Source organism: Ranitomeya imitator, chromosome 4, assembly GCF_032444005.1.
Source record: "Ranitomeya imitator isolate aRanImi1 chromosome 4, aRanImi1.pri, whole genome shotgun sequence".
Lineage (NCBI taxonomy): Eukaryota > Metazoa > Chordata > Amphibia > Anura > Dendrobatidae > Ranitomeya > Ranitomeya imitator.
The window spans coordinates 413,415,355-413,431,221 of NC_091285.1; the positions used below are offsets into that span (position 1 = coordinate 413,415,355).

At 43.2% G+C, this 15,867-nt stretch overlaps 1 protein-coding gene across 1 annotated transcript in view; it reads right to left on the reverse strand.

Annotated features, from left to right (window-relative positions):
- The window catches only part of KCP (kielin cysteine rich BMP regulator), a 176,799-nt gene extending 165,377 nt beyond the window's left edge, over positions 1 to 11,422 (reverse strand). Inside the window, exon 1 of the mRNA XM_069765428.1 lies at positions 10,670 to 11,422. Coding sequence (XP_069621529.1) covers positions 10,670 to 10,787 — 118 coding nt within the window. The 5' untranslated portion in view covers positions 10,788 to 11,422. The remainder of the gene's footprint in view (positions 1 to 10,669) is intronic.
- Between the last annotated feature and the right edge of the window lie 4,445 nt (positions 11,423 to 15,867).

Genomic DNA, 15,867 nt, shown 5'->3' on the forward strand with positions numbered 1-15,867 from the left:
TGGTAGAGGCTGGTTGGAGTGGGTTCCAGCCAGCTCCAGACTGCGGCCTGTGGAAGGCGAGGGTACACGGAGCTGCACCTGCATCCTATGCGGCAGCATCCCAAGAAGGAGACATTGAAAGGAATTGTGTTGCAGTGAGTGAGAAACTAAATCATAGCAAAAGGAGAGGAACATCAGCGGGAGACCAGCTAGAAGCAGGCTGCCTCCTTCTGAAGCGCAGTACCGGTTGCCAGAACACCGAGGGAGTAAGGATGTCTATGCCATTACTTCAGAGACTGGCAGGACAGTTGATTCCACATTGGCTGCCCGACCATATACCCAGGAGGCACGGTGGCAACTTGTGGGGGCCGGGGCATCTCTAGAGTCCCTAGAAAAAGCCTCAGGCCACCAGTCATACGGGTTTGTCCTATCTGTCAGGGGGACAGAGAGAAAGAGACTTAACATCTACAATAGTTGTGAGGACCTTACCGAGTTGCTCAGCAGAGAGGGACTACAACACTCAGGCGCTAGAGGAAGGCTATTGAATTTCACCTGGATAAGGGGACTCTGGATTTGCCTTCAGACCGGTCGGACTCTGCCTGCCCTGTCATCCCTACCCTGGACTGTGGATGCTGAAGCTTTCAGTAAAGGTAAAGAGACTGCAACCTTGTGTCCTCGTTATTCCCTGCACCTTATATCATCCACCATCCACCATCTACACTCTGGGAAGCCCTGGGGACATACTTCACCTGTGGGAAGGTATACCATCTAGCTGCCATAACATCACCCCAGCGGACCCCTAAGCAGCGTCGGTCACAGGTGGCGTCACGAACATTATCCCTTTAAAGACCTCTCCCCCACAACATCAACGGACATCCCGAGGGCCACGGACCATGTCTGCCACCATGACATCCCCCTCTGAGAACCGAAGGGGCTCGGCTCCGAGTACCCTACAGCCCTTGGGGGCACTCCATTCTCACCATATAAGTAACCAATAATAAATATAATATGCACCAGTTACTGTATTTTTCTGACCATAAGACGCACTTTTTTCCTCCAAATTTGGGAGGAAAGTGTGGGTGCGTCTTATGGTACGGATGTAGCATGTGGGGAGGGGGGCAGCAGTGAGTGGGATTGCACTGTTATCCCACTTCAGGATGTCCCTGCTGCCCAGAATCAGTGCTGCTGAAACCATGTGGTCCCGATGATTAAGTGCAGTGAATATTCATTAGCTACTCCCCACCCACCTATTAGCTGAGGGGTGAGCCAGGAGAGGCAAATGAATACTGCACTTAAGTAGGGACACACATGGCTTCCCCAGCACTGATTCCTGCAGCAGCTGGGGAGATCCCTGTGTCCAGGGGAGAGGAGGCAGCAGCAGCAGGGTCCGGGGGAGAGGAGATCGCTGTACCTTCCTGGGCTGGATCTGAGTGCTGTACAGTGTGCACAAGGAGGACCTGTGATGTCAGAAGTGGGCGGGCTGGAGCATCACATGGCAGCACAGAGCCCTCTTCTTGACATCATCACAGGTCCTCCAGACTCCAACACTAGAATCTGCTGGCTTCCATTACCTGTGCTGTGGAAAGGCAACAAGAGGGAGGGCTCTGTGTGCAGTCATGGGATGCTTTTACCTCACCACAGTGTGGCTGGCTGGCTGCCACCATTAAGAGGTTAGTCTTTCCAAAACCCAATAAAGCACTCTGCCACTTCTTTAGTGAACTATAACTCCCAGCATGTCATAGGATCTGCAGGACATGCTGGGAGTTATAGTTCTCCCATTGGATTTTAAAGCAGCACTCCAGTGTTATTATGCAGTGCTGGAGTGGTGCTTTAAATATAAGCCCTGTGCCCCCATTCTTATACTCACCCTCCAGCATCTTCATATAGTACTGTACAGACACCACACTGGTCCCGCAGCTTCCAACATAATAACATACTATTAAATGTGGTGTTATTATAGTATATTATTAAATATTTTACCACATTTTTTTGCTTCAAATATTTTTTTCCCTATTTTCCACCTCTAAAACCTGGGTGCGCCTTATAGTCCAGTGCGTGTTATAGTCCGAAAAATACGGTAGTTCTCCAAGTGGTAATGAGTATGAGTAAAGAGGTGGTATGTACCCGTTTCCAGAGACAGACATACCTCTGGTGCAACCTGGGCAGCTGCATAGGTGCCCAAGAGGTAAGGCTGCCCATTTCCGATTCCAAGCCCGGTGGAATTGTGCATTTTAGTGATATATTGGACTGCATAGGGTCCATATATTGTTCTTGCACAGGGGCCCTTTTCTATCTGCGTCCATGCTGACAGTTTTGATCTACTACTAAGCGCTTAAGAACAGTTGAAATAAATACTGGCAATAACCTTCAGATGGGACACCACCTGGTAAGTGGGTTATATTTGCTCTTTTAAAAATAATATTTTTTTTTTTCAGGGAACTACAGAAATCCACTACTTTAGCTGATAGTTAATAAATGTGTTTGGCCATCATGCCAATCTTTTGTCCCCATCAAGAGTCAGGAAAAATAGCTGTTGGTCGAGCCACCATTTGTCTGACAATTTTCTCAAGTAGAATAGTTTTACAATATTGAAGCCTTCATCTATTTTTTAATATTCATCAGTAAATGTCTAATTTTACTAGTGAGAGGAGCCTAATTTAAGAATTATGGCGCTATTTTTGGGCAAATAAAACACTATTCTAAGCATATGTGCTACACTTTCAGAATTTTTATATATTGATTTTAAAGAAAAAGTAGCATTCTAACACATAGCATCGAATCAAACTCCATTATTCCTTTTCCACGGCCTATAAAAGAAGACTGGGCTCTTGTTGGTTGGTTGGATAAACATTGGAACAACATTAGAACATTAACAAGCCATTATAAGCACATGAAGGAAATGGGCCATAAAACAGCAATTACTGGGGTTATTCGAGATTGCTATAAAAATGGAGCCTCCAGGGTGACCACTGATTGTCCGAGGTCCTGGACCCCGACCACCCAGTCAGCCAGGCATTTTCCCTGCTGTACCTGTGCACTAAGTTCTGGGACTGGGGACTGCTGATAGAGGTAAGATCAGAATAGGGACCCACATCTATGATGTCTATATAGTCTAATAGAACTATAGACATAAGGTTTATAGGCCTCGGGGAGATCAAAACATCCAACACCGCGGAGACACCATCACGTGTTTCTCAATGCAGTGATCCAGAACACTGCCCCAGTTGACAAAGTTGACAAAGTTCTAAAACCATATATCAATCTTTAATCATCAATTCACATATTACAATAATCGGGATATATGCCATGGGAAGTGTTGTAAATACGTTGCATTACTGCTCTTGTTTGGATCCTACGTCACAGCTTGTATAGTCCAGAACAGCATCTACTGTTGTGAACCCTTCAAAGTTTGCATTTCTCAATTCTCAGCATTCCTTGCTGACTTTATGTCTGCATAGAGATTACTATGAAGATTTGCAGTTCGGGAATTGCCATCTTCATATACCAGACTCTGTACATCAATCTGCCATAGGAAAACTATTAACCCTTTGGCTGCATGAAGGGTGTTTCAAAAGAAAACAATAAACATTAAAAATAATGATCATGTGCACATCAATGTAAAAACGACTTGCTGTGCATATGTTGCGTGTATTTGAAATTATTTTAACTGCTTCAGGCTTTGAAAGCTGTGAAGTGGCTAAAAGAAGTGACCGCTCCGTTCGTCACGTGGCTTCAGCTTGAAGCTGCCATTATGTACTATATGAGATTTTTTTTAAAAGACATCGGCGGCAAAGATGACGCAAAAAAAAAAACAAACAAAAAAAAAAAAAAAATAACAAAGAAAATGCTTTAGGGATAACATTGCTTCAAAAACTATGTAGTTACAAAGGCGCCTATAAGACATTGTGCACACTTAGCCATAGGGGGAGTTAGAAAAACGATTACGGTATATCGCAAAGAAAATCATTATCATTGTTTTTCCTTTTTAGAGTGGAGGTACGCTTTAAGCTTCTCGGTGTAAATCTATAAAGAAACCTGCTATTTCCAAAAATGGTTTCCAATATCATCCTGTTGAATTGTGGTTACAATTCTCAGCAGTAAGAATTCAGTATGAGTAATAATCCAATGTATTTACGAAGGTGCTCAACGTTTCCTGCAGCTGTAACCTATGAGTGTGAACAGAGCCCAGCTGGAGGACTCTCTTGTCATTCCGGCACTGCACACTGTTTACTGTCACTGTTTCCTCCCTCACCGGCACATCACAGCTCACAAATACATATTCTTCACCAGTATTAACCTAACTTTCCCAAAAGCCTTATTTTACCCCACTTCACTACAATTCTGTGTTTATTTGTTTTTCTTTTCCTTGGAGTTAACTAAGAGGGAATTTGGGGTCAAGCACCAAATAAAGCTGCAGGCTGGAAGCTTTTCATATATTTGTAAAACACCACTGTCACGCTGTTCATTTCCCACAATGCTACAAATCAGCGATCAAAGCAAAACGGAAATCGAGGCACTTAGCACGGCGGTGTATCACTAACATGTCCCTTCTAGCCTGGTAGTAATTATCAGTACTCTGATAAGACGTCAATGTAAAATTTGGGAAAATGAACTGCCCCGTAAAGGAAAAATGAAGCCCAACCTTCCACCATAAACTGCTTTTCACTAAGGCCTCATTCACATGTCCACTTTTTTCACACATGTAAAACAGACCAATTTTTTTCAGTGTGCTGCATCCATTTTTAGCTCTTTTGTTCGTTTTTACAATCTGCGTGTATTTTCTTTTTCATGGATGAAGAGTTTTTTCATAGCTTCTACTACTGAACTGCTAAGTGAAAAAAAAAAATTTTTTAAGGACCCGGTCACTTGAAGGGGCAAACTTGATTTGCAAAATCCGACAAAATAGGACTTGTTTTTTGCAGACCATTAATTCAGAAAAAAACAGACATATGAAAATACCAACTGAAATGATAGTATTCATGTTATATTTGTTAAAAAATTGACAGCGCATACGACAAAACCTTACCAACGAATGAGCCCTTCTGCCCTCACAAGGCACGTGGTTCTTCAGCAGGATTTTGCTATTTAATCTGAGAGCAGCATAATATAGGGCAAAAGAGCCCAATTTTATGGAACTGTCATTTATTACGTTTTGTGTTCAAGTTTCAATACATTCAGTGTTTTATCAGCAGGAGTTTATCACTGCCTGACTAGACCTCAGGTGCATGACATAATCTGTGCAACCCCTCCCATACCACTGATTATCAGCTTGCTGACAATGTACAGTACACAGGAAGCTGCCAATCAGTGGTGTGGGTGAGATTAATAATAATAATCTTTATTTTTATATAGCGCTAACATTCCGCAGCGCTTTACAGTTTTGCACACATTTTCATCGCTGTCCCTGTTGGGGCTCACAATCTAAATTCCCTATCAGTATGTCTTTGGAATGTGGGAGGAAACCCACGCAAACATGGGGAGAACATACAAACTCTTTGCAGATGTTGTCCTTAGAACCCAGGACTCCAGCGCTGCAAGGCTGCAGTGCTAACCACTGTGCCACCGTGCCGCCCAGATTATTCAAAGCTAAGCATTCTGACCACACTACAAACAGAGAAAACATGGATTCTATCAAAACTACATCAAGCAGCCTACTAAGTGATACATCACTGGAATTGGGCTCCTTTATTGTTCTGCTCTCTGATTACATCGCAAAGACCTGCTGACAGATTCCCTTTAAATACTATTGTGCCTTAGCTGAACTAGAGATGTCATAGTGAAATTCGTACTACAATCAAAACCGTACTGTGACTTATGACTAGGTCACATTTTGATAGACTGTATCTTTTCTAATGTCCAAGTTCTCTTTACATGCCATTTATATACAATCTAATATAATCTAAATAAAAACTGAGTAACTTTGTAAATGCATTGCTTTACTTATAATGCATAAATCCAGATACACAACCTGTATTATAGTTGGGATATGTATTCACAGTTCTGATTGTTGCTACTGAAATCAGTGGACGGTCGTGTTTGCAGACATACAGCGGGGAAAATAAGTATTGGGCACACTGCCAATTTTACAGGTTTCCCACCTACAAAGAATGGAGAGGTCTGTAATTTTTATTGTAGGTACACTTCAACTGTGAGAGACAGAATCTAAAAAAAAAATCCAGAAAATCACATTGTATGATTTTTACATAATTAATTTGCATTTTATTGCATGAAATAAGTATTTGATACAATAGAAACTTACACACGTATTCGTTCCTCACACAACCGCGTCCAAGATTTGGGGAGAATATCCCCCATCCTCTGGAATTCCATGCCTCAACACGTACGATTATTCACCATCCTCGGATCCTTCAGACGGAACCTGAAAACCCATCTGTTCAGGAAAGCCTACAGCCTGCAATAACCATTCTGCTGCCTCACCAACCGCCCGAGCTGCCGCCATGTCACCGACCACCCGAGCTGCCACCACTTCACCGACCACCCGAGCTGCCGCCATGTTACCGACCACCTGAGCTGCCGCCTCATCACCACCCGAGCAGCCTCCTCACCACCACCCGAGCTGCTGCACCCCGACCTTCTGTCTCTTCCCTATTATCTCATGGAATGTAAGACCCCAAGGACAGGGTCCTCTCCCCTCTGTACCAGTCTGTCATTGTAAATTTGTGTACTGTAAATGATATCTATAACTCTGTACGTAACACCTTTCTCATGTACAGCACCATGGAATTAAATAATAATAATAGAATTGATGGTAGATAATAGAATAAGAATAGTATTAATTGTTCTATATAAATAAATAATAAAAACAATAATAGAAAAACAGAACTTAATATTTGGCACAGAAACCATGGTTTGCACTTACAGAAGTCATCTAGCTCTTGACCAAATTTGCACACATCGCAGCAGGGATTTTGGCCCACTCCTCCATTCAGATCTTCTCCAGATCTTTCAGATCTTGGGGCTGTCACTGGAAAACATTGAGTTTCAGCTTCCTCCAAAGATTTTTTATTGCGTTCAGATCTAGAGACTGGCTAGGCCACTCCAGGACCTTGAAATGCTTCATACGGAGACAATCCTTACGTGCCCTTGCTGTGTGTTTTGGGTCATTGTCATGCTGGAGCACCGAGCCACGACCCATCTTCAATGCTCTTCATGAGGGAAGGAGGTTGTTGGACAAAATCTTGCGATACATGACCCCATCCATCCTCCTTTCAATACGATGCAGCCGTCCTGTCCCCTTTGCAGAAACCCCCCTCAAAGTATGATGGTTCCCCCACCATGCTTCACGGTTGGGACAGTGTTCTTGGGGTTGTACTCATCCTTCTTCTTCTTCCTCCAAACATGGCTATCCTCCAAAAGTTTTATTTTGGTCTCATCTGACCACATGACCTCCTCCCTTGCCTCTTCTAGATCACCCAGATGGTCATTTGTGAACTTCAAACAGGCCTGGACATGTGCTGGCATGAGCAGGGGAGACATTGTGTGTCCAACAGGATTTTAATCCATGATAGTGTAGTGTGTTACTAATAGTAATGTTTGAGAATGTGGTCCCAGCTGTCATCAATTCATTGACTAGTTCCTCCCATGTAGTTCCGGGCTGATTTATGACCTCTCTCAGAATCATCCTTATCCCACGAGGTGAGATCTTGCATGGAGCCTCAGATGAGGGAAATTGACAATAATCTTATGTTTCTTCCATTTTCTAATAATTGTGCCAAAAGTTGTTGCCCTCTCACCAAACTGCTTGCCTATTGTCCTGTAGCCCATCCCAGCCTCGTGTAGGTCTACAATTTTGTCCCTGGCATCCACTGCCAGATCTTTGCTTATGGCCATGGTGGAGAGGCTGGAGTCTGATTGAGTGTGTGGACAAGTGTCTTTTATACAGATAACAAGTTCAAACAGGTGCAATTGATACAGGTAATGAGTAGGAGGGCTTCTTAAAGAAAAACTAATAGGCCTGTGAGAACCATAATTCTTGCTGGTTGGTAGGTGATCAAATACTTATTTCATGCAATAAAATGCAATTTATTAAGTAAAAATCATACAATGTGATTTTCTTTTTTTGGGGGAAAACTTTAAAAATTGGCAGTGTATCAAATGCATATTTTCCCCACTGTATTTCTAACAGCTTAGCACTTAATAACGCAGGGGAACAGTATCTATGTAATTCGAGGGGGTGAATGGTCTGATAAATTCAGGGACATGTTTGAAAATAGCCTAAAGGTTTATTTACACATGGGATGTCAAACTCAAATACACAGTGGGCTAAAGTTAAAAACTTGGACAAAGACATGGGCCAACCTTGATATTTCTAGCATTAATTGAGACAAAAAAGGGAGGATTGGGTTGAAGGAATCTGCCTAAGGTAGGGAGAACCCCAATACTGAAGGGGAAGTTAAGGATGTGGGGATGGAAGATAACAATATACAGGGAAATGCAAAGGGTATTGTGAATCTCAAATAGGAAATATAGTGAAGTATAGAACATCAGAAATACATAAACAGCACTGAAAAAATAATATTCGCAAAGTCAAAATGCAAAGTAGTGAAGAAAAAGGGTAAGAACTCAATACACAGGGAAAGGATAACAATGTATAAAAAAAATGGAGAATACATGCTCAAATAAAGCAATAAGATAAATCATGGCGTGAGCGCACTGGCTCAATAACATACATGTGCTTAACTTGTGGAAGAGATAGAGGATAGTAGGTGCTATGGGTGCTGAGATGTATGGGAGCCCACAAGGGAAGTGCCCGCTGATGTAGGGAGCGGAGGAGAGAACTTCCAGCTAAGGGGAATGCAGATCAGGAAGTGCGTCATAACTGGGGAGCGCGTTACTACGGGCGGGTAGTAAACACCCTTGTAGTAACCAGGGAGTGTGCCAGAATCGGAAACACGGGATTTTTAGTACTAGCGGTGCATACGCTGTCTACTGGCGGGCCAGCTCTAGTAGACATTTGGTATTTTCTTGCGGACCAAATATAATTATGCTGAGGGACAGATTTGGCCTGCAGGCCTGAGTTTGACATTCATGATTTACACGGACTGAATGGCAGAACTACATAATGTTTAATAGTGTGCTTACACAGGCAGGTCGAGGTAAGCAATGTACAATTAACGATCTCTATCGGATCACTGTGTGAGCACAGGCTGACACTTGGCAGTGTACGTCTTGTTTGCAAGAGGTGATGCGCAATGATCTTTTGCGCTGCACAAATGATCATTTATAATTTTGCTCATTCATTTGTGATTGGAAGACTGTTTATACTGCAAGATTATTGTGAAATGGGTGTTCTTGTCTATGATAAGCTTTCAGTGTAAATGCAGGTTAAAATAGATGTTGGCCAAATGCTTATTAGGTCAATAGCTATCTTTTCCAAGTTCCCTATACAAGTGGGGGAGATGAAGAAGGCACTGTAGCCAAAACGCACGTTGGGGTGGTGGCACCGCAGCTCTCAGTTAACTATGATCTATACAAGATACATCTAATACTCTTCCTTACAACTTTTCAACATTTGATGTGTTGGTTTTCTTCTGGATTATCTAGTACTACTTACCAGTTCACTTATAAAGAATACCTGACCGCACCGTGTTACATCCTGCGTTCTTTTCACATACTTGTGTAATATGTCTATCTATGCTGTTGCCAGTCTATAGTTGTGGTGCTTCCTTTTTGGCCATTTTCTGTCATCATCCATTTTAATATTTTTCATGTATGTTGTATTTTTAATAACTTTCGATTTAATAAAAAATGTACTTTTTAACCTTACAATCTGGTTATTGGGTGCATGTTTCCACTATATGCTTTTCTATGCTGTTTTGCACTGAACATTATCACATAATCCTTATTCCTATATAGTGGTCACTTGACTGTCTTATCATGAACTGTGATTAATTGCCTGTATATGATTTATTCAGCTAAGGATTCTACAAAATGACTGACTGGCAATAAATGCTAAATATCTACACGTTTATACCTTGATATGTATGGTCCAACCTTCTTTTTTTATTCATGCATCTCCAAAGTTAAATTATAACATAATCCCCCGAATAAGAAGTGGGATGATTATATTTCACTCTGAACACAATGCTTATCTTTATCCATACAGAGACAAGTGAAGTCATCATTAGCAATTAGGAGAATTGCCCACTTAAAGGGTTTAGCATCTGATCTTAGCTATTAGATATACTTTTGATTTATGAACACAATCACATAGAGAAATATGCAATCTGGTAGAGTGCAGAACATCAGCACCTCAAGGACACTTTCCTCTAGTGAGTCCATACTTTTGATTGGTTCCTCAGAGGTGACATAATAAGCAAAGTGCTCTTGGCAAAACTGTCTGGAATTTCTATATTTCAAAGTATACACACATGCCTTCATTTCTTGGCTGAAAAGATATTTCCTTTATTTAGCATTTCTTTTCATAAAATAGTTTATAATCAGCTATAATAACCACAAAACCGACTGTTCAGGAAACACTAATTCCAATGTTTCTATTATGTGTAAACATTTACTGACAAGTCCATGAATAGATACACAAACGTTTCATCTCCTTTGTCTTTATGTAAATATCTCAATTAAAAGATATCCTGAAAATTAGCACAAATGTGTGCTGTGCACTCACCAAATATCCAATCTTCAGGTCAATTACTTCTCAGTGTGTACTCACCATTGTCATCAAAGTACTGAAGTGGAAGCTCCATATCCTGGTCTCCTGGTTCTTGGCTCAGGCAACAAACAGGCATAAATAAGAGAGGCAGAAGAAAAGTCCATCCTGGTGACAGCATGGTGCAGATTAGTGCATCAGCAGTGAAAACTACATGCCAACCTCAGAGCTTGAAGGTCCACTTCCTTGTGACAGTGATGTGCCAGCTGTCTGCAGTCAGTGTGCCTCCAGATATAAGCTTGAGGGCATCACTCCTAAAGGTGCTGCAGCACAAATGTGACCACATCGATGTCTCACTATTGGATAAGGTGTAAGCACAACTTACATAGGTACTGCTTTATTACACCAAGAAGCACTGAGATCTCCATAGAGGCACATGTTGCAGTCAATGCATACGTTTTGGATCCACACCAGAATGACTAGTCTGAGGACCTGCAGAGGTGACACCCAGGAAGATGCCTTTGTCCTGCGTCAGGGCACAAATTGTGAGGACTCTCTAAGGATTCCTGGGCAGGACCACATCTGAGCAGCTTCACCTGAAGGTTCAAGCAGTGTGAAGAGGTGTTCCCTCTATGTGGAGAAGGTAAAACTGGGGCTTGTCTTTGCTAATGATGGTCAGGTCGCACATCCACAAGTTTGGTCTTGCATGGGGCCAGATACCTTGTCCTAAAGTGCTGTACAGTGTCAAACCATGCTGCTTTTTACTGGTAGCCCTTTATGTAGAGAGAAGCAGCTGAGCCTTTGGTAATAAAGAAACTTTAGCAATAGACTTCTTATTTTGTGTAACTTTGTTCCCTTGTGTGCCTCTTTTTATCCCTCCCCTTTCTCAGATTTGTTCTACCATTCGCTCCCTTTTCCTATGTCTTTCCATGTAATCCTTCCCCATCTCTCCTCCCCCTCATCACTCCCAGTTTTCTTCTTTTTTGCTATAGTATTCCACCCTTCGCTGATGCTCTTTCTCTTGCTCTCCCTTTCATTATCTTACTCTTCTCCCCTCCCAGATCCCTCCTCCAAAATTCACACCACATTCCTTTTCTCATCACTATATAGTAGTAGCTATTAGTGTGTTGTGAGGGGGGAGTGAATGAGAAGCTGAACATTTGCTTCTATTTACCTTAGAAAGGTAAATCAGAAGTTATTATGTTTGTAATCCTATATGCCTGCTCCCTTATGTTCTCCCGGGAATGACAGGGTTAAATTTACAATAGAAGCCACTGTGGGAAATATAGCTGATCCGTAAAGTCCCTACTACTTGTCTATTCTAAGGCTGCATTCAGGCTGTAAAATAGCAATTCCTGGCCCACAGCCAAAGCACGGAGGCACACTGGTGTCATATTATAAGTCATATTAAGAACACACATTTTTATTCAGGGCAGTTAATAAGCTTCCAAATTTAGTATGAGCTCATATTCCATAGCTCATTGTCCTTGGGTAAAATTAATATACTTATATCTGCACAGATACAGCCATTGTGCCACCACTGTGATCAGGTTGATGATTTCATGGAATCTAAGATGCATTTATCCCTAAACATGAATGAAAAATGGGAATACAGAAAGTCCATTCAGTGAAGTAATGTAATGAAGACAGGTGAAGTGGGTACGTTGATGACAATGAGTTGGATATATTAGACACCACGCGGTAAAGTCTTGTGGTGAAAGGAGGAAAAGTGGGCTGTAAGGATCTGAGTGACTGACAAGGGCCAAATTATGAAGGTGAACGGCTGGGATGCATTGGATATAACCTATCAAAAGTGGCCAAAAAGGGGCAACTGGTGAACCAGTGACTTGGTCATGAGTGTTCAAGGCTCATTGTTGTATGGAAAAGAGCGAATGATTGTCCAGTCCCACAGAAAAGCTACTGTAGAGCAAATTACTGAAAAAGGTAATGCTTTTTATGATAGTGATGTCAGAGCATAGACTGTATTAAAGTTTGCTTCATATGGGGCTGAGTGACACAAGGTGGTATGAGTACCTACGCTAACCTCAGGTCCAATGTGAAAGGTGCTTAATACTGCCAAGTGTGGAACAGAACTGGACAATGAAGCATTGGAAGAAGGTGGTCTAGTCTGATGAATCAAATTTTCTTTAACATCAAGTGGACAGTTAGGTGCATATGCATGGCCGAACTGGGAATGATATGGCACCAGTATGTATTATGGAAAGAAGGCAAACAACTGGTGGCAAAGTAAAGCTCAGGGTAATGTTCTGATGGGAAACTTTGGGTGATGACATTCATGTGGATGTTACTTTAACATGTACCACTTACCTAAACGTAAAACAAAACAAGCAGTCAGCTCTCCATTTAAGCTAAGTGGACCAGAAACTCCTCTACATGGACATCAAAGACATAGGTGGACCTAATTTGCATATGAAAATTGAAATTCCAGTAACAAGGAAAAATCCTTAACACATCTAGTTACCGTATATACTCAAGTATAAGCCGACCCAAGTATAAGCCGAAACTGGGAAAACATATCGACTCGAATATAAGCATAGGGTGGAAAATGCAGCAGCTACCAGTAAATGTCAAAAATAAAAATAGATACCAATAAAAGTAAAGTTAATTGAGACATCAGTAGGTTAAGTGTTTTTGAATACCCATATTGAATCAGGAGCCCCATATAATGCTCCATACAGTTCATGATGGGCCCCTTAAGATGTTCCATACAAAATACGCCCCATATAATGCTCCATATCAAAATATGCCCCATATAGTGCTGCACAAAGGTTAATAATGGCCCCATAAGATGCTCCATAGAAATATTTGCCCCATACAATGCTGCATAAAGGTTGATGGCCCCATCTGAGCTCCGCACATTATGCCCCATAAGATGCTCCACACATTATGCCCCATGAGATGCTCCATACATTATGGCCCCATGAGATGCTCCATACATTGTGGCCCCATATGATGCTCCATACATTGTGGCCCCATATGATGCTCCATACATTGTGGCCCCATCATATGCTCCATACATTATGGCCCCATGAGATGCTCCATACATTATGGCCCCATGAGATGCTCCATACATTGTGGCCCCATGAGATGCTCCATACATTATGGCCCCATGAGATGCTCCATACATTATGGCCCCGTGAGATGCTCCATACATTGTGGCCCCATGAGATGCTCCATACATTGTGGCCCCATGAGATGCTCCATACATTGTGGCCCCATGAGATGCTCCATACATTGTGGCCCATATGATGCTCCATACATTGTGGCCCCATATGATGCTCCATACATTATGGCCCCATGAGATGATCCATACATTGTGGCCCCATGAGATGCTCCACACATTTGCCCCATTTGCTGTTGCTGCGATTAAAATTTAAAAAAATCACATACTCACCTCTCTTCGCTCAGGCCCACGGCACTTGCGATATTCACCTTCCTCGTTCCACTGCTGCGCACAGCTCTGTCTTCCATCCTCTGCACTGACTGTTCAGGCAGAGGGCGGCGCGCACACTCTGACCTGAACAGTGCAGAGGATGGAAGACAGAGCGGCGCGCAGCAGTGGACCGAGGAAGGTGACTATCGTGCAACGCTCACCTCACCCGGTATACTCACCTGCTCCCGGCACGGTCCCTGGCAGCGTCTCACTGTCAGATGGTCTCCGGGAGCCGGCGGCATCTTCCTGTGTTCAGCGGTCACATACTGCTCATTACAGTAATGAATATGCATCCATATTCATTACTTCAGTACCACGTGACCGCTGAACACAGGAAGAGCTGCCCGGAGACCATGGGACATGCAGGGACAGCGCCAGGAGCAGGAGAGTATGTCACAGCGCCACTCCCCCGCCGACCCCCCCTCCCCCGCTGGCAATGACTTGAGTATAAGCCGAGAGGATCACTTTCAGCCCAAAAAAGTGGGCTGAAAATCTCGGCTTATACTCGAGTATATATGCAGCGCCACAGAGACCTGGTCGTTGCAGTAATGTCGCTCTGCCACTAAGGGGAGTGATGGTACGTCTGATGGCACTAAAGGAGTTCACCTGACCAGGTATCACAGTCACACACTACATTTCACACTCCGGCCACCAGGGGGAGCAAAAGGTTCTATCTATTAGGCCACTCCTCACACTTTGGTAAAACTGGGGGTTGGATAGGAAGTTAGTCAGAAGCTGGCAGGGTTTTGTCCAGGCAACATCCCGTGGCAGGGGGTGTTGCGGGGAAGATTCAGAGGGGTCCCTGTCAGGCGTGGGGACCTGGCAGTGACTTAGCGACAAGGACAGATCGTTACAGAGCCGCGCCTGCACTACCTTGCGGCGGCATCTAAAGAAAGGACACGAAGCGAAGTATATCGTGGAGAAGTGAGAAACGAGATCAAAGCACAAAGGAGAGCCAGTAGGAGTCGTGCCCCGAGATCGGCAACATCCTACTGAGGCGCGTAGCCGGTGGCCAGAATGCCGAGGAAGTAACTGACTCCAAGCATTACTTCAAACAGAGGCAGGACAGTTGATTATAGATTGGCTGTCTAACATACATCACCTAAGAAGACATAGGGGGCATGTTATGATCTGGTGGCCTAGGAGCAGCATGAGACGGACTCTGGAGAAGGTGGTCCCTGTACTGACCGCAAACCCTGAACCTAGCAGCGCAGCTAGAAGTAGCCGTGGGGGGTACCTAACACTCCCTAGACCCCTCGGCACAGCCTAAGATCTAACTACCTTTAAAGACAGAAACAGGAAACCTATCTTGCCTCAGAGAAAATCCCCAAAGGATAGATAGCCCCCCGCAAATATTGACTGTGAGAGGAGAGGGAAATAACATACGCAGATATGAAATCAGATTTTAGCATAGGAGGCCATACTAGCTAAAAAGAAAGAATAGTACTATGCGGTCAGTATAAAAACACTAGAAAATATCCACCGCAGAAAATACGGATCACCACATCTGACTAAAGACATGGGGGGTATATCTGCATCTCCAGAGAAATATCTAGGCTGCAAAAAATCCTTCACAGACTAAGCTGGACAAGACAAAAACATGAAAATGCACAGAACTATAAAGTCCACAGCAGGTGGACAGCAAAAACCAAGCCAGGACTTATCTTTGTAGAAAAGCACAGCAAACTGGAGAGACCAGCAGGGAAGTGAATCCTTCCAGAACAATGGACAACTGGCACTGACTAAAGGATCCTGCAAAGCTATATACGCCAGTCAGTTTTGCAATTAGTAGATACACCTGTCCACT